Below are 19,976 nucleotides of genomic sequence, written 5' to 3'. Positions count from 1 at the left end.
CTCTCAGTTACAATTTGAAACTGGACAATGAGTAAAAGGGAAAAATTCTGGTTCATGCAAAATGTTTTATTTGTGTTATTTTTCCTGCAAATGCTGTTTAATCTATGCGACTCGTTCTACATTTTCTTATTTTTGGGGTCCTTAAACTCCATTTACAGTAAGGTTTTTTCCTGCTTCCTCTAAAAATGTTGCTCAGCTGCGACACAATGTTTGAATGCGGTAAGATGGGCTTGCATAACATCTGGGTGAGTTGGCAGTGACAGGTGATGCTGCAAGCATGATCAGTTTTTCATATTTTTTAATAAATATGACCAAGAAAGTGAGTTGATTTCTGTCTGGTTTATTTTCACACTAAGTGTGTAGCTATTGCAGGTGAGCTTCCGACAAAAAAAACAGCAATTACTCTTTATTTGCTCTTTATATTGAGGCTAAAGTTTGCCAATAAACACACCAATAAAATTTATGTTTTAAATGGCTAAAGACCCACTCTAATCATCTTTTTTTTTAGCTATTTTAAAAGCATTCCAGTTGGTCTTTTAATTATAAATTCACCTCTGAGCTGTTGGCATGGAGCAACCCCGCCCCCCTTTACTCTCCCTGTTGATGAGAGCTCGGAGCAGGGAGCCGTGACCCAAACAGCATATTTCCAACAAAACAAATATATATGATCTTTTTCAAATTGCTTTTTTATTCTGCTCCTGATTCACAACCCTTTGATTAAAGAAATACTCAGAAATGTAATTTTAAGTTTAATTTTCTTTATAAACGTCCCTCCATCGTCCCAAAAAGGACACAAGAACATGTTGAAAACACTAACAACACCATTCTTTGGATTGGGTCTGTAATAAAATAATTGCATTGCTGTTTACATGAATTAGACACCGAAGAGATGAGCCAAAAAAGTAACCCAAAGAAGTATTCTGTTAAGTTAAAGTTGTTCAGTTATTTTCCACAGTGAAGTTTGGCGTGACACAAATCTGAACTGGACCTTTTTCCCACAATGGGATTATTAAATGTTTGGGAAAAGCAACGGTCTCATTTGCTTCAGTTGTTTTTGCATAAAAGCTGCTTCAAATTGGATGCAATGATTATGAAGTTATTCATGAAGTTACTATATGTAAGACTTCTAATAAAAATATGAATTAATATAAATTGTTCTTGATGCATCATCAGACTCCCACCACTACACTTCACTGTCTATAAAAGCTACTATTGTACTTTTTAAAAAGAGTTTTCTTAATTCACATAGTTACTACAAGTATTTTAAAAAAATGTTTCAGTGGTGTAAAGCCCACATCATTACCCTCCCACCTCTGTGCTTTTATTGGTGGTTTCAGCACCTCACCTAATGAAAATTCAAGTCTTTATTTTATTTTTTAGGTTATTTGTATTTCATTCATCGTATTAGTCTTATGCAAACGTAATTTAGAGTAACAACTCGGGTTTCTGCTGAGAAAAGATGCCAAATAAGAAAGAAAATTTAACAAGTTCAGTGAGCGTAACGACCTGAAAACTCAGACCCAAAAAGCTTTCCATCACGGCCTGAGTCTTCAATCTCAGGGTGAATCAAAGCCATGTGAGGAAGAGCAGGAGGAAGCAGCAGCAGCAGCAGCAGCAGCTTCATCTTGTCCGTAGTCACGCTGCAAGCCAAAGCAAATCCTGCTGTCATTAAGCTGCTCGTCTGTGAGGACCAACAGCTGCTGCAACAAGGAGGTGACGTTTACAAGAAGGATAGTCGTCTGAGCGCCGAGAGCGTCCCTGAACATTTGTTCTGGAGTAAAGAGTAGCTCCAGCTGCCGAAGATCAACACATGCTTCGGTGGACACCAAAGAGCCGGCAAAAGTCAAAAAAGCAGCAGTAGTTCAACGAGAAGTCTAAAAACAGATTAAATCAACAGTGAAGCACAGGAGCGGGGGGCTAATGGTGTGGGCTTGATTTGCAACTGAACACGAAAACATTTTTACAAAAATTTCGTTTTTAGCTTTAGACTTCAATGAAATGTAAGAACAGTAGCTTCTTGCTGCAACATAAGGTTGACTTATCCTTGCATCTAAACTTTAATTACGGAGGAAAATTCAAAGTTTTTGGAATGACTGTTGTGGACACTTCATCTTTAGTTGGGGCAAATGGGACCCCATTTTGTCCCATTTAGCCTGATAATAGAATGGTGTGTGTGTGTGTGTGGGGGGGCAGCAGTGTGTTATGATAAAGGGCTGAACTCAAAGGAGGAGATGGTGCCACACAATGAACGAAATGAACTCAAGGATCACAGGGGGACAAAAGCTTCAACAGAAGCGGGAAAAGTTTCCTCAAAGAAAGACGAGGCTGTCGTCAGAGTGAGATTTACATAAAAAAGGAAATTTTGAATTTTTATTTATTAATGAGTTGTTCTCCAAATCCATGGCAACAAAAAGAATGACGATATGCAAACTTCCTGACCTGTTTCTAGACTTTAATTAACCCCATTTCATAGATAATCATTTTAAGCCAACACAAGAAGTGCACAAAATCAACAAACATTTTTAACCGTCGTGCTATCCTATGGGGTCCAGATGACCCGATCCTTACATTGACGTGTTCTCCCTACCATGACAAAGGTGGATAAAGGTGGAAAGATTTCATGTAATCCATGGACACCGGTGAAGATCAAGAATCATTGAAGAAAAAAGGTTCAGAGCACTGTCTAGTGGGTCTAGATGACCCAACTCCCAATGTTAAAGTGCCTAGGATAGCACAAGGGTTAAACTCAATCTCAACAAAGAGGTGACGCCATATTCTTGCCATAAAACAAAACAAAACTGAAGAGGTGTCTCATTTTCTGGAAATGAAGGTGATAACAACTCAGGTTTTGTACGTCTAGAAAGCATTTGGTGTTTCTGAGGTAAGAAAAATGTAACATAAAAAAGAGACACTGTTCACATGTCCCAAGTTTAGGCACTCAAGTGTGATACTAAAATGCAACTCGAGTTTTGAGGTCCCCGTCTTTGGATTCAAGATGCAAACGTAGAATAAAGCCTTAAGAGTTAGGCGTTTACATTTAAAGAGCGTTTTTAAAAACCCACTCCAATAAAAATGGTGTTTTTGGTGTTTGTTCTTGCAGCACTTATCTGACAATGGAGGACATTTACAAAGATATTTAACAAAAAAAATGTATTTCTGAGTATTGCCTTGTTCAAATCAGTGTGAATCAGTACCAAAAAAAGAGCTTATCTGTTACGTAGAAAGTACATTGGGCAAGCCACAAGCTCCCAGCTCCGCTCCACTATGGGGAGGGGAAGTGGGGGTGGGATTACTCCATGCTAACAGCCCCGTTTACAACTCAGAGGGGAATTTCTAATGAAGTACTGCCGCTCTGCAGGAACTATATCCTAGAAAATTACAGTTTTTGTTTTTTTTCTGCTAAAAACATCATAATCATAATTCGAATACCCTTGGAAAAGCTTTTAAAATAGATCAGTATATTTTTGTTTAGAGTTTCTGCATCAGTTATAAAATTTATCTGTGAATTACCTGAAGCTGCAGAAACTTCATAGGAGGTTTTCTGTAATTACTGTCTGTGTACTGGTAAAAATGATTTACAATTTTTTTTTTAATAATAAAATGTGGAGATCCACAAGGCTCCATTTCAGGCCCTCCTTCGTTGATGGACAGCTAGAGCTGCTACATAGACATACTCCTTTTTCTTCATTGTGAAAGATAGAAAATGGAATTTTTTGTCTTTGTAAAGGTAAAAAAACTGATAAAGAAGTCAGAAAAGGTGGGGCTCCCAAATAATACTTGTTTTGCATATTTTGCTCAGTTATTGGTAAATACAGATTTTAGTTGTGTAAATCATTTACTATTTTAGTTTCTTTACTTTTATTAACAATAACATTTAAGGATTTTTTTATTTTAAAAATGTAGTACAATGACTGAATAAATATATTAAAGTTTATATTAAAGTAAAGATAATCTAAAAACGATCAAGTGTTTTCCCTGCAAACCTCAATCATATGTTTAAATCTGTCCTCGGTGACACCAACGTCCATAAATCAGTGTCAGCAGACATAAAAACCAACTTGTGCATCTGCATCATCCAGTCTCCATGTACAAAGTTTTACAGAGTGGTTCCGACGTGTCAGAACCGCTTTCACGTTCCAACAAACGGGCCTTTAATGAGACTCTAATCACTTTCCCGGACTCTGGAGCGCAGAGCGTGAGGCCAGCTGACGGGGAACCACTTACTTCAGCGTGTTTATGAGGGAAAATATTTCTCAGCTCCCCGTGGCTTCGAGTGAGGACAAGCGTCCGTCACATGTTTGCTGTTTTTTAAGAGACGCTGCGGGCCGCAAGCCCGTTTAGAGAGGAACTTTGCAGCAGGCCGACCGGCTCTCAGACCGGAGCTGTAAAAATCCCAAATGTGACAGGTTGCTGCTTCGTAAAGATTTATGACGGGTGTACAAACAGCAGACTGTGTTTATCCTCACGTGCGAGCTTTGATTTCCACTGTAGCCTGGCTAATTAGCTGTTATTGCTAATCTCCAGCTGCTTTCTGCAACACTTACAAGCCAATTAGCATGCCTCTTCTCATTTCAGCGCGAGTCTGCAGAGACTGGAGGGGCGTAGGTTGTGGCTTTGGCTCTGTCACCGCCTCACCTCAAGTCAGATGCAGAGATATTGAGGACATTGGTTGACTTCCCAGAGCAACAGGAGATACCACTCCTGAGCCTTAAAAGCAATCACAGAAGCTTTACATCTGAAGTAAATCTCATTGAGGGGTGATGGTGCTCAGTGGATGTAGGAGTTCAGATTGTTGGCATAACCTCCAACCCCTACAACACTCAGCAGGACTTGTCTTCATACTCGGCTAATTCACTTTCTGACAATTAGTGAAGCACTTGTTTACTCAAGTTGTTCAGAGCTGTCACCGTTTTGAGTTGTGAATGTCAGGTTCCACAGCAGTACGTTTAAAGTTACGTACACACAGTTCAAGACAGCGCTAAACGCGGTCAGCGTAGTGCTGTCTTGTTCACACTGGACTGTCGCTACCCGATACGAGCACATATCTACCCCCTACAGTTGGAAAAGGCTTGGTGGCAAATCTCAAAGTCGTATAAATCTTGTGAATTTTTCTCCTGGCTTTTTCTTTCACTTTTTTTTTCAATACCTGAAAGACTTAGTGTCTATGAATTCCGTTCAGTCACAAACCCCATGTATTATTTTTCCTTCGTGATCAATTTTTAAATGGTTGGCACTTTGTTGAATTAAAGAGGATGGCTATCATAAATCCCTACTAAATCTGAATCCCTGATTGGTCAAAGTTGGACTTGGTTTACCTTGTAACATACATTCAGTGGACGCGTGTTTAGTACGTAGACCCCGAAAACAGTCTTAGAGTTTTGAACGCCTGAAAAACACACATTTAGGCACGTTCACGTAAACCTTTCTTTAAAACTGGTTGCTTTGATGCGCATTGGCGATGTGTGAGCGTAGCTTGAGTCTAAGTCACAGGTACATGTGAGGTGGTTAACCAGTACGGGTTTTTTGCCAATGGGTGGCCACAACGGAAGGAACATGTGATGGTTGTTGTGCGTGTGGTAAGTGTATTGTGAAGTATTCGTAAGGCTAATGTACAGAAGATGCTGACGTACGATGCCCTTATACCACACACTCGAGTCCTTGTAAGGTGCGGGTACAGGTCCATAACTGCCCAAGCACGAATGTCCCAAATGTTGGGTGTGGACATGAAATGAAAGGGCCTGTAGGACGTCCACAAAAACTACATAAAAAATTGTTTGATTTCTGTATTTTAACAGTCAGGCTGCACGCAAGGTACGCGCACCTATCACTTGAGCGGCACCAATGTGGACCTATAGCGCAGTCCATAGAATTTAGGGGGGGGTGGAAAAATGTCAAAACCGTACAACGTCTCACCAGCTTTGCCCTCACTTTACCCTTACGTGTCGTGTTTGCATTTTCACTCTAAGGGATCATCAGTAAGTGGTCTGCAACCTGTATCGTTTGTAAGAACCACCGTACCGGTTTTCCCCTTTTTTCGCCCATGTCTGCCCGTAAGGCTCTGAGTTCTTTAGCGCTCAGTTCAATTCAACTTTGAGTATATTAAGTATAAAGGAGTGTGTTCGAAAAGCCCCGTGCTCCTCCGTGACTCCTGCGGATAACCTGTGTGGAGATTCTGGTCGGAACCATAAAAAGCCGTTAAAACACAAAGCTCATTGAAATGAGCTCCTGCAGGGGCCTCACGGGTGAAAGCCTGCAGCATCGGCTGATTTAGATCTCCTGGATGAGCAGACAGATCAGTAGCACATGAGTAATTCAGCGCTCACTGTTGCCGGGGTGTCCAAACAGGACCTCCACCGACACTGCAGAGCTTCTGTTTTTTTTTCAGGCGTCCCACTCAGCAGGTAAAACATCAAGTTTGGAGCTTAGCAGAGCAAACCACAGCTCCTCAGCCAGAGGAAGTCCAGACTAGCGAGGCTCGAGCTGCTGCAGGTAATGAGCGTTAAACTTGGACCCGCAGACGAGCTCCCTCGTTCCTTCATCTTCCTGTCGGGCTTGTGTGCACCCTCAGCATGACCACACGCTGGCCTGTTTACTCGAGTGCTTCACACAGAAACCCCTCTTTACTCCCCGTGTTTGCTCTCTGGGTCACCAGTTAAACTCACACACGTGTACTTTGTGCAGCTCGTGCGTGCGTGCGTTCACCCAGCAGCACAGCCATGCCGGCCCGAGACGCCCACTCTGCAAACCCGCGAGAGGGTCTCCGGGTCTCCGAGTGTTGATCTAACGCAGGACGAAGCCGCAGCGGGGCAGACGAAGCTGAGACCTGCCCTCCCCCCCCACCTCCTGCCCCAGACCTTAGAGGCCTCCTCTCAGGGGGCGGAGGACTAATTTGCAGTCTGGCAAGCCGGCGAGGAGAAATTCCACACAGAAAAAGGAGGAGGAGAAGGAGGAGGGGTTTGCCTAATCCTCAGAAACATCCATATATCGCTGTGCGCTGGTAAACCTGCAGGAATGCAGCCTGTTGTTGTTTTTGGATCCTGCAGCAAAAAAAAAAAACCTTTATGGATCTGAAACTCTCGCGTCTGCAGAGGTCGGCTCAAGCTTTGGGGGTGCAGTTTTCAGACTCAGGGGGCCTCAGACGATCAGACCCCTTGATCCCTGCTTACTGGCTCTTCCTGCTCCGTTAATAACTTTTCTTTAAAATAACTGGGAAAGAGGCTCACTGAGCCTCGGATGTGCACGGCTCCTCCGCTGTTTGTGTGGCTTCATATGGAAATGCCATGTTTTTACGAGCTATAACTTAACGAGTGCAGCTGAAGACAAATAATGAGGCAAACCATCCGCGAGCCGAAAAACCACTAATCTAGCATCTCGACTCTGTTTTCATTTATCTCATTCGAGGCCTCCTTATAGACGCGCACAGAAACTTTAGATCAAACAGGGCCGGGGCATCTTGGAAAGTCATCAAGCTAAATGTTTACAAAGAGGCTCAGAAATGTGGAGAGAGCCAAGTAGTTCAGATGATTATGAAAGCAGCGGGCACACGAACAGAAAACTGCACTGTAACTATAGGGGCTGAGCTGAACTTTATATATATAAACATTAAAAACAAAAATGCAAATCTTGGCTCAGTTTTTAAAAATGATCATTTAATAAAATACCTTTTTTGCAAAGTAAAACTTTGTAAAAAAAACAATGTATGCATAATATGAAGTTGTATTGCTGAGTAAGCAGCCTTAAGATATATTTAGATTACGAATATTTAAATGCCACTACTCTCTACACTCCTGCAATTTTTTAAACTAAAAATGAATAAATGTTAATAACCCCTTGTGCTATCCTAGGCACTTTAACATTGGGAGTGGGTCATCTAGACCCACTAGACAGTGCGCTGAACATTTTTCTTCAATGATTTGTGATCTTCACTGGTTTCCATGGATTACATGAAATCTTTCCACCTTTATCCACCTTTGTCATGGTAGGGAGAACACATCAATGGTCATCTTGACCCCACAGGACAGCACAAGGGTTAAATGAGAAAACAGGTTTTAGTCTTTTATTACTATATTTTTTGGAATGCAAGTGGGGAATTCTTTTTTGTATATTTTAGCTTGGAGTGCGATTTAAGCTGCAGTCACCATCGGGCACGTGACACATGTTCTAAAATGCACGTTTAGCCCATGGTGCTCTCACGGGACAAGCAGGGAGGGGCTTCTTCTTCTTCTACTGTTTACTAGCGCATGTCTACCCCCTACAGTTGCAAGAGGCTTGGTGCGAAAAGTTGAAGTGGTGCAAATCTTTGCTTCAGCTTTTTTCTTTCACAGCTCTATTCCGATACATTATAATCAGGGATTGGATTTAGCTGCACTTTTCCAGACGCTCAAAACGATTATAATGTGTCCATTACTCATTCACTCCTCATTCATACTTGGTGATGATAAGCTACTGATGTAGCCACAGCTGCCCTGGGGCAGACTGGCTGCCTACGACCCCTCTGACCATCACCGAGACATTCATTTGCATTCATGCACCAGTGGAGCTGCAGTTGCCCAAGGACACAACGACAGTTGGCTAGGGATCGAACTGCCGCTCCCTCGATCATAGCTCGACCTGCTCAACCGCCTGAGCCACTGCTGCCCAAACGATCATTAAAGACTGGATGTCAGAGAATTTCGTCCGGACAAAAACCTCAAGTATTAACGTCTCCTTTGCAATCAATTTCCAAACTGTTGGTACTTCCATGGATAAAGGGTATTCATAGGTCATAACTAAATCTGAGTCCCTGATTGATCAACGCGCATTAAATTGGTAATCGTTTTTTATACTAAGTTTTATAAATCGTTGTAAACATGTATAGCGATGCGTGAAGGCGTCAGTTTTGAACGCAGAAGCACGGAACACATGTTTACGTGTTCACATAGATTATTCATCAAAAGTGGTTGCTTGAATGTAGCTCCAGAAACCGGTATGAACACAGCAGAAGGGCGCTATAGGTGTGTGTATCAGAGTTTGCTACTGACCGCGACGCAGAAACAAAGCGCAGCTCAGTCTTACGCCGGTGGAATAGTTTAAGGACAAAACAAAGAATGAAGACATTAATGGATTTAGTGATTTAAAGTGACATTGTCAGCATATCCTGGTTATTGGAATAATTGTTCATATGTTGCACTAATAAACTAGATTCCTCCTATGTTTCGTGAAGCTAAATCAGTCGTAACCCTTCTATCCTAGGCACTTTAACATTGGGAGTGGGGTCATCTAGACCCACTAGACAGTGCGCTGAACCTTTTTTCTTCTTTTCATGATTTGTGATCTTCACTGGTGTCCATGGATTACATGAAATCTTTCCACCTTTATCCACCTTTGTCATGGTAGAGAAAACACGTCAATGTAAGGGTGGGGTCATCTGGACCCCATAGGATAGCACATGGGTAAATGTGTTAGGAAAGCATGCAGATCTTCAGTCTATTATTGTTTTCTATTCTGCTATTATGATTTGCCTTTGAAGATTAAATCTTCTTTCTTGGTCCTGTATTTTGTTAAAAAAAATTCTCCAAAAAGTGCAACTTGTACTTCACATCGACTAAAATGGGATTTGTTTTGTCTCTTTCTTTATTCAGTATTTTTTTGGCTGTTGCGATTTCTACTCGCCATATTTTCCAAAATTGATGGTTATTGGAATTTTTATTTGTTGAAATACCCCCCGTGCCTTTACAAAAGTTTTTTCTTAAAGTTTGTTTTGTTTTTAATCAGTTCGTAAGTTTTGAGGTTAAATTGTAGGCTAAAGTGGCACAAACTTCAATTTAACAACTTTTATTTTGAAAAGCAACGGTTTTGAAGGACATCACATCAGTCAAAACACTTGTAATTTTTTTTCTTTTATACTTCAAGTACTTTGTCTTTTTTAAGCCAATCTAGAATCTAGTTATTGTTAAGCAAACATGATTTCTGCAGATCTGCCTTTAAAATTTATTATAAAACCGAGCCCTCTGTTAACGCCACTAATTTCAAAATAATGAGCTCAATCCTGAGTCTACAGACTGAGTCACGGCATGATTGTTTTGTGCGGCTCCCAATAGAAAAGCGAGTCAGAGTCTCTGCCCTCCTCCAGCGGGGCCTCATGTGAAGGCTAGAAGCAGAAAAAAAGGACCGCTGCCCCCATCGTCTTCCTCCTCTTCTTCGTCCTCTTCTTCTCAGGAAGATTAGTGGCCGTCTTTTTTAGAGTGGGAGGTGGATGCCGGGGCTTTTGTGGTCACATTTTTCTCTGCCAGCGGCCCCGACCCCCTGAGTGCTCCCTGTGCGCGCTGCAAGCTCGCGGTGAGGGGCTGGCGCTCCCAGCCACCATCAATTACTCACTGTCCACCTGCGCGATGAAGATATCTGTCCTTATCGCACACCCGGCTCGCCTAAAACACCACTTACGCAGCCGGGAAACCCCTCTCCATTAATCTACGGAGAAACATTCTCCAAAATCTCACTCAAACTCAAACTGCAGTTTAGTTCAAGTAGAAAAATGTCCGAGAAAATCTGCAGCTTCGCTGAGGAGACACTGATTTATGTGGTTATTGATCAGAGCATCATCTGTGTTGATTTTGACATTAATCTGCCAAACTACATTATTTCAAAGCCATCAATTAAAGCTCTGATATTGACACCACCTCTTTAAACTTAAATACATCTGATGGAGGTAATTATCTTTTACTTTGCTTCAGTTTTTATCGTGTTTTTGCTTCCTAACATCCTCCACTTTTTTTTCCAATTTTCTTTACAAAAAGAAGAATGCTCAAGTTCCTTATCCTAAATCCCCCCACCTGGAGCGCCTCAGGGCGGTCTAGGAAGTGCTAAGTACTTACAGCCCCCCCCCCCCCCCCCCCAACCCCTCCCTCACAGACCAACAGGACTCAGCAGAAAGACCTGGGAGGCTGCAGGGAGGGGCGGTGGGAGGGAACCGGGGAGCGCCGAGCATCAATCTCCCTCTCAAATGACAAACTCAGTCTCAGCAAGATGTATGTTACGAGCCACCAAAGCCAGTTAATCAAATCATTAGCAGCACGCCGTCGCCTCCTCTGGCCTAGTTTACCGACACAGACGGAGAGGAGGGGGCACCGAACAGCGAGCGCCGACTGATGGCTGGAAAAATGGCTTCCTGTAAGATACGCACAGCAGGGTCCTCTGCATCAGGGAGAAATTACAGGTCAGGGGGCGTCAGGTGCTACAACTTTGGTTTGGGATGTACAATAAAAAGTCTGTAGTTCTCTTTATGAGTAATTTCATCTGACAAAATAAAAAAAATAACCAAAATTTCTCTTTAGTGTTTTTTTTTCTTTCTTTTAAATTTTTGAATGTCATCTCCATGCAAATGTATTTTTCTTAACTGATTTTAAGCAAAATCTCCAAAGTTTCAAATAAGCATTAGGTGTAAGCTGTCCCAAACGGTTGTGAGCTACTTTTTTTTTCATTTTTTTCTTTTTTTTTTATTGGTAAAATATAGTGCTCATGTTTTTTCAAGTGTAAAAATCAAAATAGATGCTAAACTAAATCTGTGTAAACAAGGACAATTTGCTTAAAACAACACAATGACCACATTTTAGTCTATATCTTAGTGTAATGTAAATATCTCAATGTTTCCCTTTGTCCTTTTTTCATGAGGTGTGTCCATTTTTTGGAGTTATTTGTTTAGTATAAGAGAAAAGAGATGCAAAGTATGACAGGAAAGTGAAATTGAAAAATACCTTGTAAGTTTACTTGTCCAATCTGAGTCAAACCTACTTGGTAAAAGTTTCTTTTCTAACATCTAGTAGCATTTTGCTGATGATGGATGACATATATAAGGAAAATTAAGATTACTTTTGTATTTCTGAGTATTTCTTTAATCAAATTTTAGTGAATCAAATGAAAAAAATTCCATCCGAAAAGAGAAGTTTTGCTAAGTAGAAAACATGATCAGCAGGCCACCTGCTCCGCTTCATCAGGATTCATCCAATACATTCATTGACATCTTCTTTTTCCTCGTCTGAGCTAGCATCTGGCTCCAAACTGTGCAACTGGATAGCTCCAATATTGCTAGCAATTTTTGTTGCACCAGTATTGTTAGGTTGAAGGTGTGAGAAGCCGTAAACTAGCAGAGGGATGTACACAGACGGATGATGGGAAGTGGGGGAGGGGTTTCTAACGAACTCCTGTCGCTCTGCAGAAAGTATGTCCTAGAAGCGACACAGGATTTGATTTTGTCAAAATTCATAAGTAAAAGGCAACTGGGATGGCTTTTACAAAAGATCAGAAGATGATTGGATTAAGATAAAGAAAATATCATCTTAAACTAGGGCTGCACGATATGAGGAAAACTCGCGATATGCGATATTGGTAATTAATATTGCGATAACGATATAAATTGCGGTACATAAACAAATAGCAAAAAAAACAAAAACATAATTTCCATTTCACTGCAACAGTTTAAAAATGATACTCCAAATGACCCTTGTCGACGTAGGAGGCAAACATCAAACAGAAAAGGGCTCATCTGATTGATCAACAACGTCAACAGGTCCTTCTGATTGGTTAAATGCATAAAGGGATTTATTTCATTTGTTCAATATTTCAAGCTGCCATGAGTTTGTTTTAGGAACATTTAATGTAATCATTTATTGCGATTTTTGCCGTCTTTTGCGGTATGCATATTTCACAGCTTGATTTCGCGATAACGATAAATTTGCGGTATATTGTGCAGGCCTATCTTAAACCCTTAACGCCGTATGTCAATAATTTACATTGTTACATTAAATCCAGGATTGAACTAAGATTAGCATCAACTTGAAAGAAAAAAAACATTGAGGAAAATAATTTTATGTGATTGGAAATAAATATAGATTTAGTATGTATATGTAGCCATTTTCAACTTTCAACATGTAGATCTGAAAAAATGTGATTATTTTTGTTATTAGCTCTGTTGTCCATATTTTTGGATGTGAGAAGTTTTTTTAAGGAAATTTTAGATTTAGTTTTGCCTTCTTTATATTTATTGAATGTATTCAATGTGAAAAGCCGGGGAAGATGCAGGAAACTAAAGTTTAGAGCCTTCTGGATCACCTGCAGGGTTTTTTTCCTGGACCAAAGAACAAAGACAGCCTTTTTTTGAAAAGGCAATAACTCTAAATTTAACCAATCCGGCGAAAATCGGATTTGAACCAAACGTGTCTGAATGCATATGTATATAAACAGGGGGAAATCTTTTCCCTAATGCGGTGTGACTTCAATTCTCTTCGGGGCGCGTCTAACGGCTGACACACACATCAATAAAGTTTGGTGGATTTTTGTCATTTTCCTGCTTTTCTCAATAATATTTTCCCTCTAAATACCCTCGGTTATTACCTATGGGTTTTACATCATAAGGTCCCAGAGACGCCGTAAAAATTGGCGCTCGGTGGTATGAGCAGACAGATGCGTGCTGTCAGAGGAAATACAGGGGCTCATTTAAATCTATTAGCCGGGCAGCAGAGGGCCGAGCTTGGCCGGGAGAGAGGAGCCGGAGAAGAAAAAAAAAGCCGCTGCGCTGGACCTGCTTTCTCACTAAACGACACCAAAAATGCTTCCAAAAGCCACCATGCCAGAGCTTTATTCCATATTAGCCTGCCATCCTCTCCTTCTAGTAATATACGTCCTGCAGGGGGGGCCGGACAGGGCAGGAGGACGAGGAGGGATCATCAAAACGGGGGCGATGGCGGCGTCTGGAGCACCTGGGTCCATTCTAATTGACTCTGAGAGCGACACATCCACTTTTTAAACAAAGTGGCTCTCACTTGAGCTTCATTATACGCGCACCCCATTTCCATAGGCCTCTGGGAACAGGACCTGGGCCACTCACATAAAATAAATGACCGCTCCATGATAAATGGTTCTATTAGCAATCCAGATTGTTAAAGTGTGATATAACAGGTCGGAGAAGGGCGCGGGGGCCCATTCATTTTCCTCCCTTCTGCACACACGCGCCGCTGTAAATAGCTTGTTTTTATGTGTAAATAACATATTAAAACTCGGCATTAGCCGTACCCGCTGATAGAGAGGAAATTGTTCTAAATAAATAACGCAGAATGGAAATATAAAACAGGGCGGGCCGCTTTACATCCGCTTGTTGAGACTCAGAGGTGGGCATGACTTGCAGTGACAGGAATGGTGCAGGCAACCGTAAAGCATGCGCTGCCAATAAAAAGACCCGGAACAGCAGCAGTATATTACATTTGTGTTTTTTTTTTTCCCCCTCTGAAATAAGCTGCTGGTTCAAGGTCCTGGGCTCATCTGCTTCCTCTCATGGTGAATATTGACTCATCAGCAGCCAGCAACGTGAATAATAATAATGCATATCACTGCTAGAAGTAATTGGCTCTGTCGGTGCACAATGGAACATTCTGGCAGGGTTTAAGGCGACAAACCATTTGTGACCGGTTGGGATGGAAGATGCTCGTTGTTTGACATCAAAATACAAAAATGATTCTTCATTAAACTGTAAGAGATGAAAAGTCGAGTACTGGAACTGTGAAAACTAGCAAGTGTAAAAAAATACAAATAAAAACGCAGGAAAATAAGAGGGAAAGTGGCAAAATGGTTAGGGATGATGAGCAGAAGGGTCCTCCTTAAGCCTCACGCAGAGCATTTCACACGAGTTGAACATGGGTTCTTGAATGCGTTTGTAGCGTACAGTGTTGCAAGATTCCCGTCTGTCGTGAATCTTGCTCCATATTTTCCTTTCACAGCTCTATTCCCATACAAGAAAGACTTGGTGCAATTATTATTTTTCCCTTTATGGTCAATTTTTAAACAGTTGGTTCTTCCGTGAATTAACCCTTGTGCTATCTTAGATGACCCCACCCTTGCATTGACGTGTTCTCCCTACCATGACAAAGGTGGATAAAGGTGGAAAGATTTCATGTAATTCATGGACACCAGTGAAGATCACAAATCATTGAAGAAAAAAGGTTCAGAGCACTGTCTAGTGGGTCTAGATGACCCAACTCCCAATGTTAAAGTGCCTAGGATAGCACAAGGGTTACAGGGACACCATCCACACATCACTACCAAATCTGAGTCCCTCATTGGTCAAGTTCAACTGGTTTTACTTTCAACATGCATTTAATGGCCGCATGTTTTGTACTTAGAGTCCAAAATGGAACTAAAACTTGCGTAGTGGTGCATGTATGCAAGAGTTCTGAGTGTAGAAACCTTGTTTGGGGGTTGACTCGTACAGGTGTTGCGGGGTATTGGGTTTTACCGGAGCATGGAGGGTCATGGAGAGGAGTGGTGGTGTGTTTTGAAGTTCCTTTGGCCCCAAGAGAACTGCAAGGGAACCCATGAAAACGGAAAATACCGTTGCTATACGTAGAGCCCAAAAACCGGATTTTAAAATGTGTGTTGCTACAGGTGATTGTGAGAAATTTTTTAATTCGGAAACTCAAAACGCTCGTTTAAGGCCACAGGTCACACAGCCGCTATGTACATTTAGCGCATATTGCATGGAGGAAAATTGGTCATACGTGAATTTACGGGAAAAATTGAGAAAAGTTGTGGTCTTTATGTAAAATGGTCACAGATATGTCCCAAATGAACCACGTTAGAACCCCAGAAGAAGTATGAATTAACCACACAAAGAACACGTAAATCAATGTAAAAACATGAACCATGAGTGGTTATTGTGCACTTTATTTGCAATGCATTAGTGATTTGTCAATTGTGTAATTTGAACGCGATATGTATATGTGATATAAAAGTTATACATCGGTGGTACATGCGTGAGAATTTGAAGACGCAAAACGGTCGTGGAAAGCCACAAATTTGCGTACCTATCTTGCAGAAATCGCACACAATTGTGTAAGGTTTACATAATAATTGCATATGAACTACGTAAAATATGATTGAACTGCGTAATTCTCCACCGACCCAAAATTTTGTACAGGTCAAAATCGAATTCACGTAAAAACCTGTTGGCCGAAACCCTCAACGGACAAGTACACAGTGTTGAAGTGGAAGGGCGGTCGACCTCTAATCGGGAGAGTACAGGTTTGATTCCCGCCTTGCTTCCCCATATGACGAAGTTTCCTTGGGCAAGACACTGAACCCCACCTTGGCTCAGGTGTCAGGTTGGCGCCAGTGTTCGGCAGTGGAGCCGCCATCCGTGTTTGGATGTGTGTGAAAAATGTGTGACATTGCCTTAACGTAGACTTTTCCTAGGAAGTGGACACTTGAACGCGCATTGCCGAGGGCGATGTGAACATAACTTCACACTAGATTTTCTAAATACCAGAGAACTAAAAATATATTTTTATTGCCTTTTTAATAATTGATTTTGGCATCATTTCTGCAATTCAGCAAAGACAAATATCAAATCGAACAACTTCAAAGCAAAAGTTGCTGAGGCACTAAAGTCTCTTAAGTGCTTGGAAACTTCTTGAAGAACCCTGAGCTTTGATCACTTTAAAGATTACTTTGAAAGAAGAAATGGGATTCCGAGAGTGGAAAGCAGAAGAAGAGGAGGAAGTGGACAGGATGAGCGCGCTCTGTCTGACCGCCGGGACTCTGTGGGAACTCTAATTATTATCAGCAGAGGGACAAAGTTTGCTCGTGGCTTTGTTCAAATATTGAAAACGACCATGTCACCGCACATGCCAGCTCCACATGAGGAACTGTCCTACATTGGTATTCTCCTATGAACAATTAATGTTAGATTTCTTTATCATGGCAGGCCACCAAGTTCTCCATTAAAGAGAAGAACTGTCACTGGATCTCCGGCTCTATTTACATTTCAAAAGTGGGCCGTCACTCCACATCCATGTCAGCCCGCGAGGCACGCCGCCGTCCTCTGAGCCGCCTTTTTTTTGTTTTTTTTTTCCTTCCCGCAAATTCATGACTTCTATACTCTGGAGGTAAGAACCAGGTCTTTTAACCTCATTATGCTGTGCTTTCATCACTTGTTCGCTGACATCTTTTAAACATGCACACGTCTCGGTGTCATCCTCACCTCCACTTCACCGGACCCCCGTCATTAAAAGAACACCTCTGCAGGTCAGTCAGGTGGACTGTGCAGATTCTTTCCAACAAATGCTGTCTTTGTAGTTTTTTCTCCTCTTTGCTTTTTCCAAACCTTTCCTGCTGTCTAAACAAACCATCAGGCTCCCCTCTTTCTCTTTACTTTTAGAAAGTTTCTACCCATCACTGAACCTTTCCATCAAGAAAAAACACTCGACTCTACTCATCATTCATTTAAGACAAATAGTTGTGAAGGGATCATGAAATCAATGTAAACATAGAGCGACACCTATACAACACATTGTGACATATTGTGACCCCTCGACCTTTCACGCAATCAACTTGAATCAGCAGAGAAAACGCTTTAAGTTAGTCATTTGTTGCGTGTTGTAAAGTATATCAAACTGATAGTATTTTTATTTGCAAGTTCACTTTTGGGTTCAATTTACAAACTTTTTGGTTAAAAATAGAAATATTTTAGTTTTTTTTTTTCCTTTGGTCATAAAAAATACTTTTTACAATAGCGATTTCAGGTGAAACTGTCATTTAAGTCCCACTCCGATCATCTTTTCATCTACTGTTCGTGTTCTGAGTGGTCTTTTAATTATAATTATTCCGTTTTCAGCCAAAATCCAAAAACCCGTGTCGCTTTCTGGAACAAAGCTTCTGCAGAGCGGCAGGAATTCTTCAGAGATTTAACCTCTGAGTTGTGAGTGGGACTGCCGGTGCAGAGCAACCCCACCTCCCCTTCCTCTCCCCCTCCCCATTGCTAAAAGGTCTAAGATCTTTTTCAAACCGGTACTTTTTTCATCCTCTCCTGATTCACAGCAATTTCAATAAAGAAATAGTTGGAAATGCAATTTTTGTCTTCTTTCATGAGAAAAATGGAACAGAATTGTCATCAGAGTGGGTCTTAAACCTACAGAAACTCGATTATTTCCTGAAAAAGATCAAATAATTAATAAATGCAAGTCATTCATTTGAGGAATTGATACTGGTTTTCAAACTAAAGACTGATTGGATGTTGACAGTTTTTCAAACCCAACATCATTGTTTTAACACTGCTGTTGTTGAACGCTTAGGAAAAGTGACAGCCCCCCCCCCCCCTGTTCTGCAGGAAGCTCTCAGTCCTGCACCCTGAGTGTTTGCAGCTTTGCTAAAAGTGTGTTTTGCTCAATAAAAGTTGACAGGCGTACACCCCCAGTAGAAGTGAGCTCCAGCGGTTCTTTCTGATCTGCCGCTGCTCCTCTCCTTTTTGGCTCCATTTCCAGCTTTGTCTCTTCTTTATCAATTAATGAGAGTTTCTTTGTGATGGCAGGCCACCAAGCCCTTCATGAATGAGTAAAATTGTCATTAAATCACACATTTTATTTGCATTTCAAAGGCGGCCCATGCGCTTGCATCTTTGTCAATCTCGACACCACCGGCCCCGACCACCCTTTTTTTTTTTTTTTTCCCCTTCGTACTCTGGAGGTAAGAACAAGGTCTTTGAGCTTCATTATGCACAGCTTTCATCACTCGTTCTCTGACATCTTTAAAACATGGATCCTTTCTTTCTGCCAGCCGAGATCGCTGCTAGTTCTCATTTAGATCAGCAACACAAACACTTGCTCTCACCTGCTCGGACCCCCCGTCTCCCCTCCTGTCATGTTTTCTGGGCCTCATCGTTTACGGGCTCAAGTGGTGACGCGCTCCTCAACTGTGCACCAAGAGCCGGATTCCACGGGAGAGCGGTATTAATGCTCCTCCTCTCAGGACCGGCTCTGTTTAGGATTCCTGTCAGACTCTTACTGTAAGTCACCTCTGACCGCTTGAGGTTCCTTATAAGGTCCGAGGAGAACCACGGGCATCGGCTCCCAGGATGGAGCCTCATCTTTGATATGTATATTTTATCTGTCCTTCTTGCTCTCCTTGTTGCCCCCCCACCTGCACCCCACTGAGATCTCCAATGATTCTGACGCACGTCACGCACCGGCCGTACAGCCGGGGTTCACAGCGGCAAAAAAAAGTTTCCAGGAGCACATTACCTCGAGTTTCAGATGGAGGGGCTTTCTTCGGAAGGTCGGCGAAGCTGCTACCGTCCATTTTGTCCTTTTTCGGAGCAGATCTCGGCGGAGAGGTCTCCATGGCTGAAGATGAGATCTGTGAGAGAGGAGCGACACAAAGGAGAGCTGTTAGAGCCGGTCCAAGTGGAGAACACTCGGACGGAGCAGAGGAGAGGAGGTGTTCGTGTGGGAGGAGATGAGGATGCTCTCGAGACGCACTCGGGAAGTAGTCAAGAGCGTTCTTGAAGAACAATATCGGAGGGGTGATCCCAGAGAGCCAAAACACAGCAGCAGCAAAAACACAGGAGCGCAGGCGTCCAAGTCACAAAAATACCAGAATAAAGAAAGAATCTTAGAATCTCTTTAAGAATCTTATTTTAAGCACAACATAATTATGGTGAATAGTTAACATTTTGGCAATACTTGGCTTAAAATCTCTACAGTCAAACTCAAGCCCTACGGGCCAAATGTGGCCCTCCATGTCATTTTGTGTAACCCGCGAGAACATAAAAGTTTTTCATTTCTTAAAATAAAAAATAAAAATTGGTGTGTATTTACTCATATTTAGGGGGAATCTGACTTGAAATATCAGATTGGTCAGCTATACATTAGGACTTAAACACTGTCTATATAACCTAACCTGACAGAATCAAATGTAAAAGGATTTATGCTAGAGGAACAAAAAAAACATTTGTTTTCCATGCAACTGTAATTTTCATTTTAAAAAGTTATAATAAATAAATAAATGAGTTAATTAACATTAAGGAGTAGTTACATTTATTTTTCATTACATTTAGTTACATGTATTAGTTACATCTGGCCCTTTGAGGACAACCACTATGCTGATGTGGCCCTCGGTGAAAATGAGTTTGACACCCCTGATTTACAGCCTGAAACAGGTAAAACCTATTTTAGTGT

At 41.6% G+C, this 19,976-nt stretch overlaps 1 protein-coding gene across 1 annotated transcript in view; it reads right to left on the bottom strand.

Annotated features, from left to right (window-relative positions):
- gli2a (GLI family zinc finger 2a) overlaps positions 1 to 19,976 on the bottom strand; it is a 73,428-nt gene that overhangs the window by 41,180 nt on the left and 12,272 nt on the right. The window contains exon 2 of the mRNA XM_023964285.2: positions 19,041 to 19,155. Within this exon, the coding sequence (XP_023820053.1) occupies positions 19,041 to 19,140 (100 nt within the window). The 5' untranslated portion in view covers positions 19,141 to 19,155. The remainder of the gene's footprint in view (positions 1 to 19,040; positions 19,156 to 19,976) is intronic.

Source organism: Oryzias latipes, chromosome 2 (genome assembly GCF_053564925.1).
Source record: "Oryzias latipes strain Hd-rR chromosome 2, Olatipes_Hd-rR_3.1".
Classification (NCBI taxonomy): Eukaryota; Metazoa; Chordata; class Actinopteri; order Beloniformes; family Adrianichthyidae; genus Oryzias; species Oryzias latipes.
Note: the sequence above shows the minus strand (reverse complement) of the source record. Positions and strands in the feature narration are given on the sequence as shown.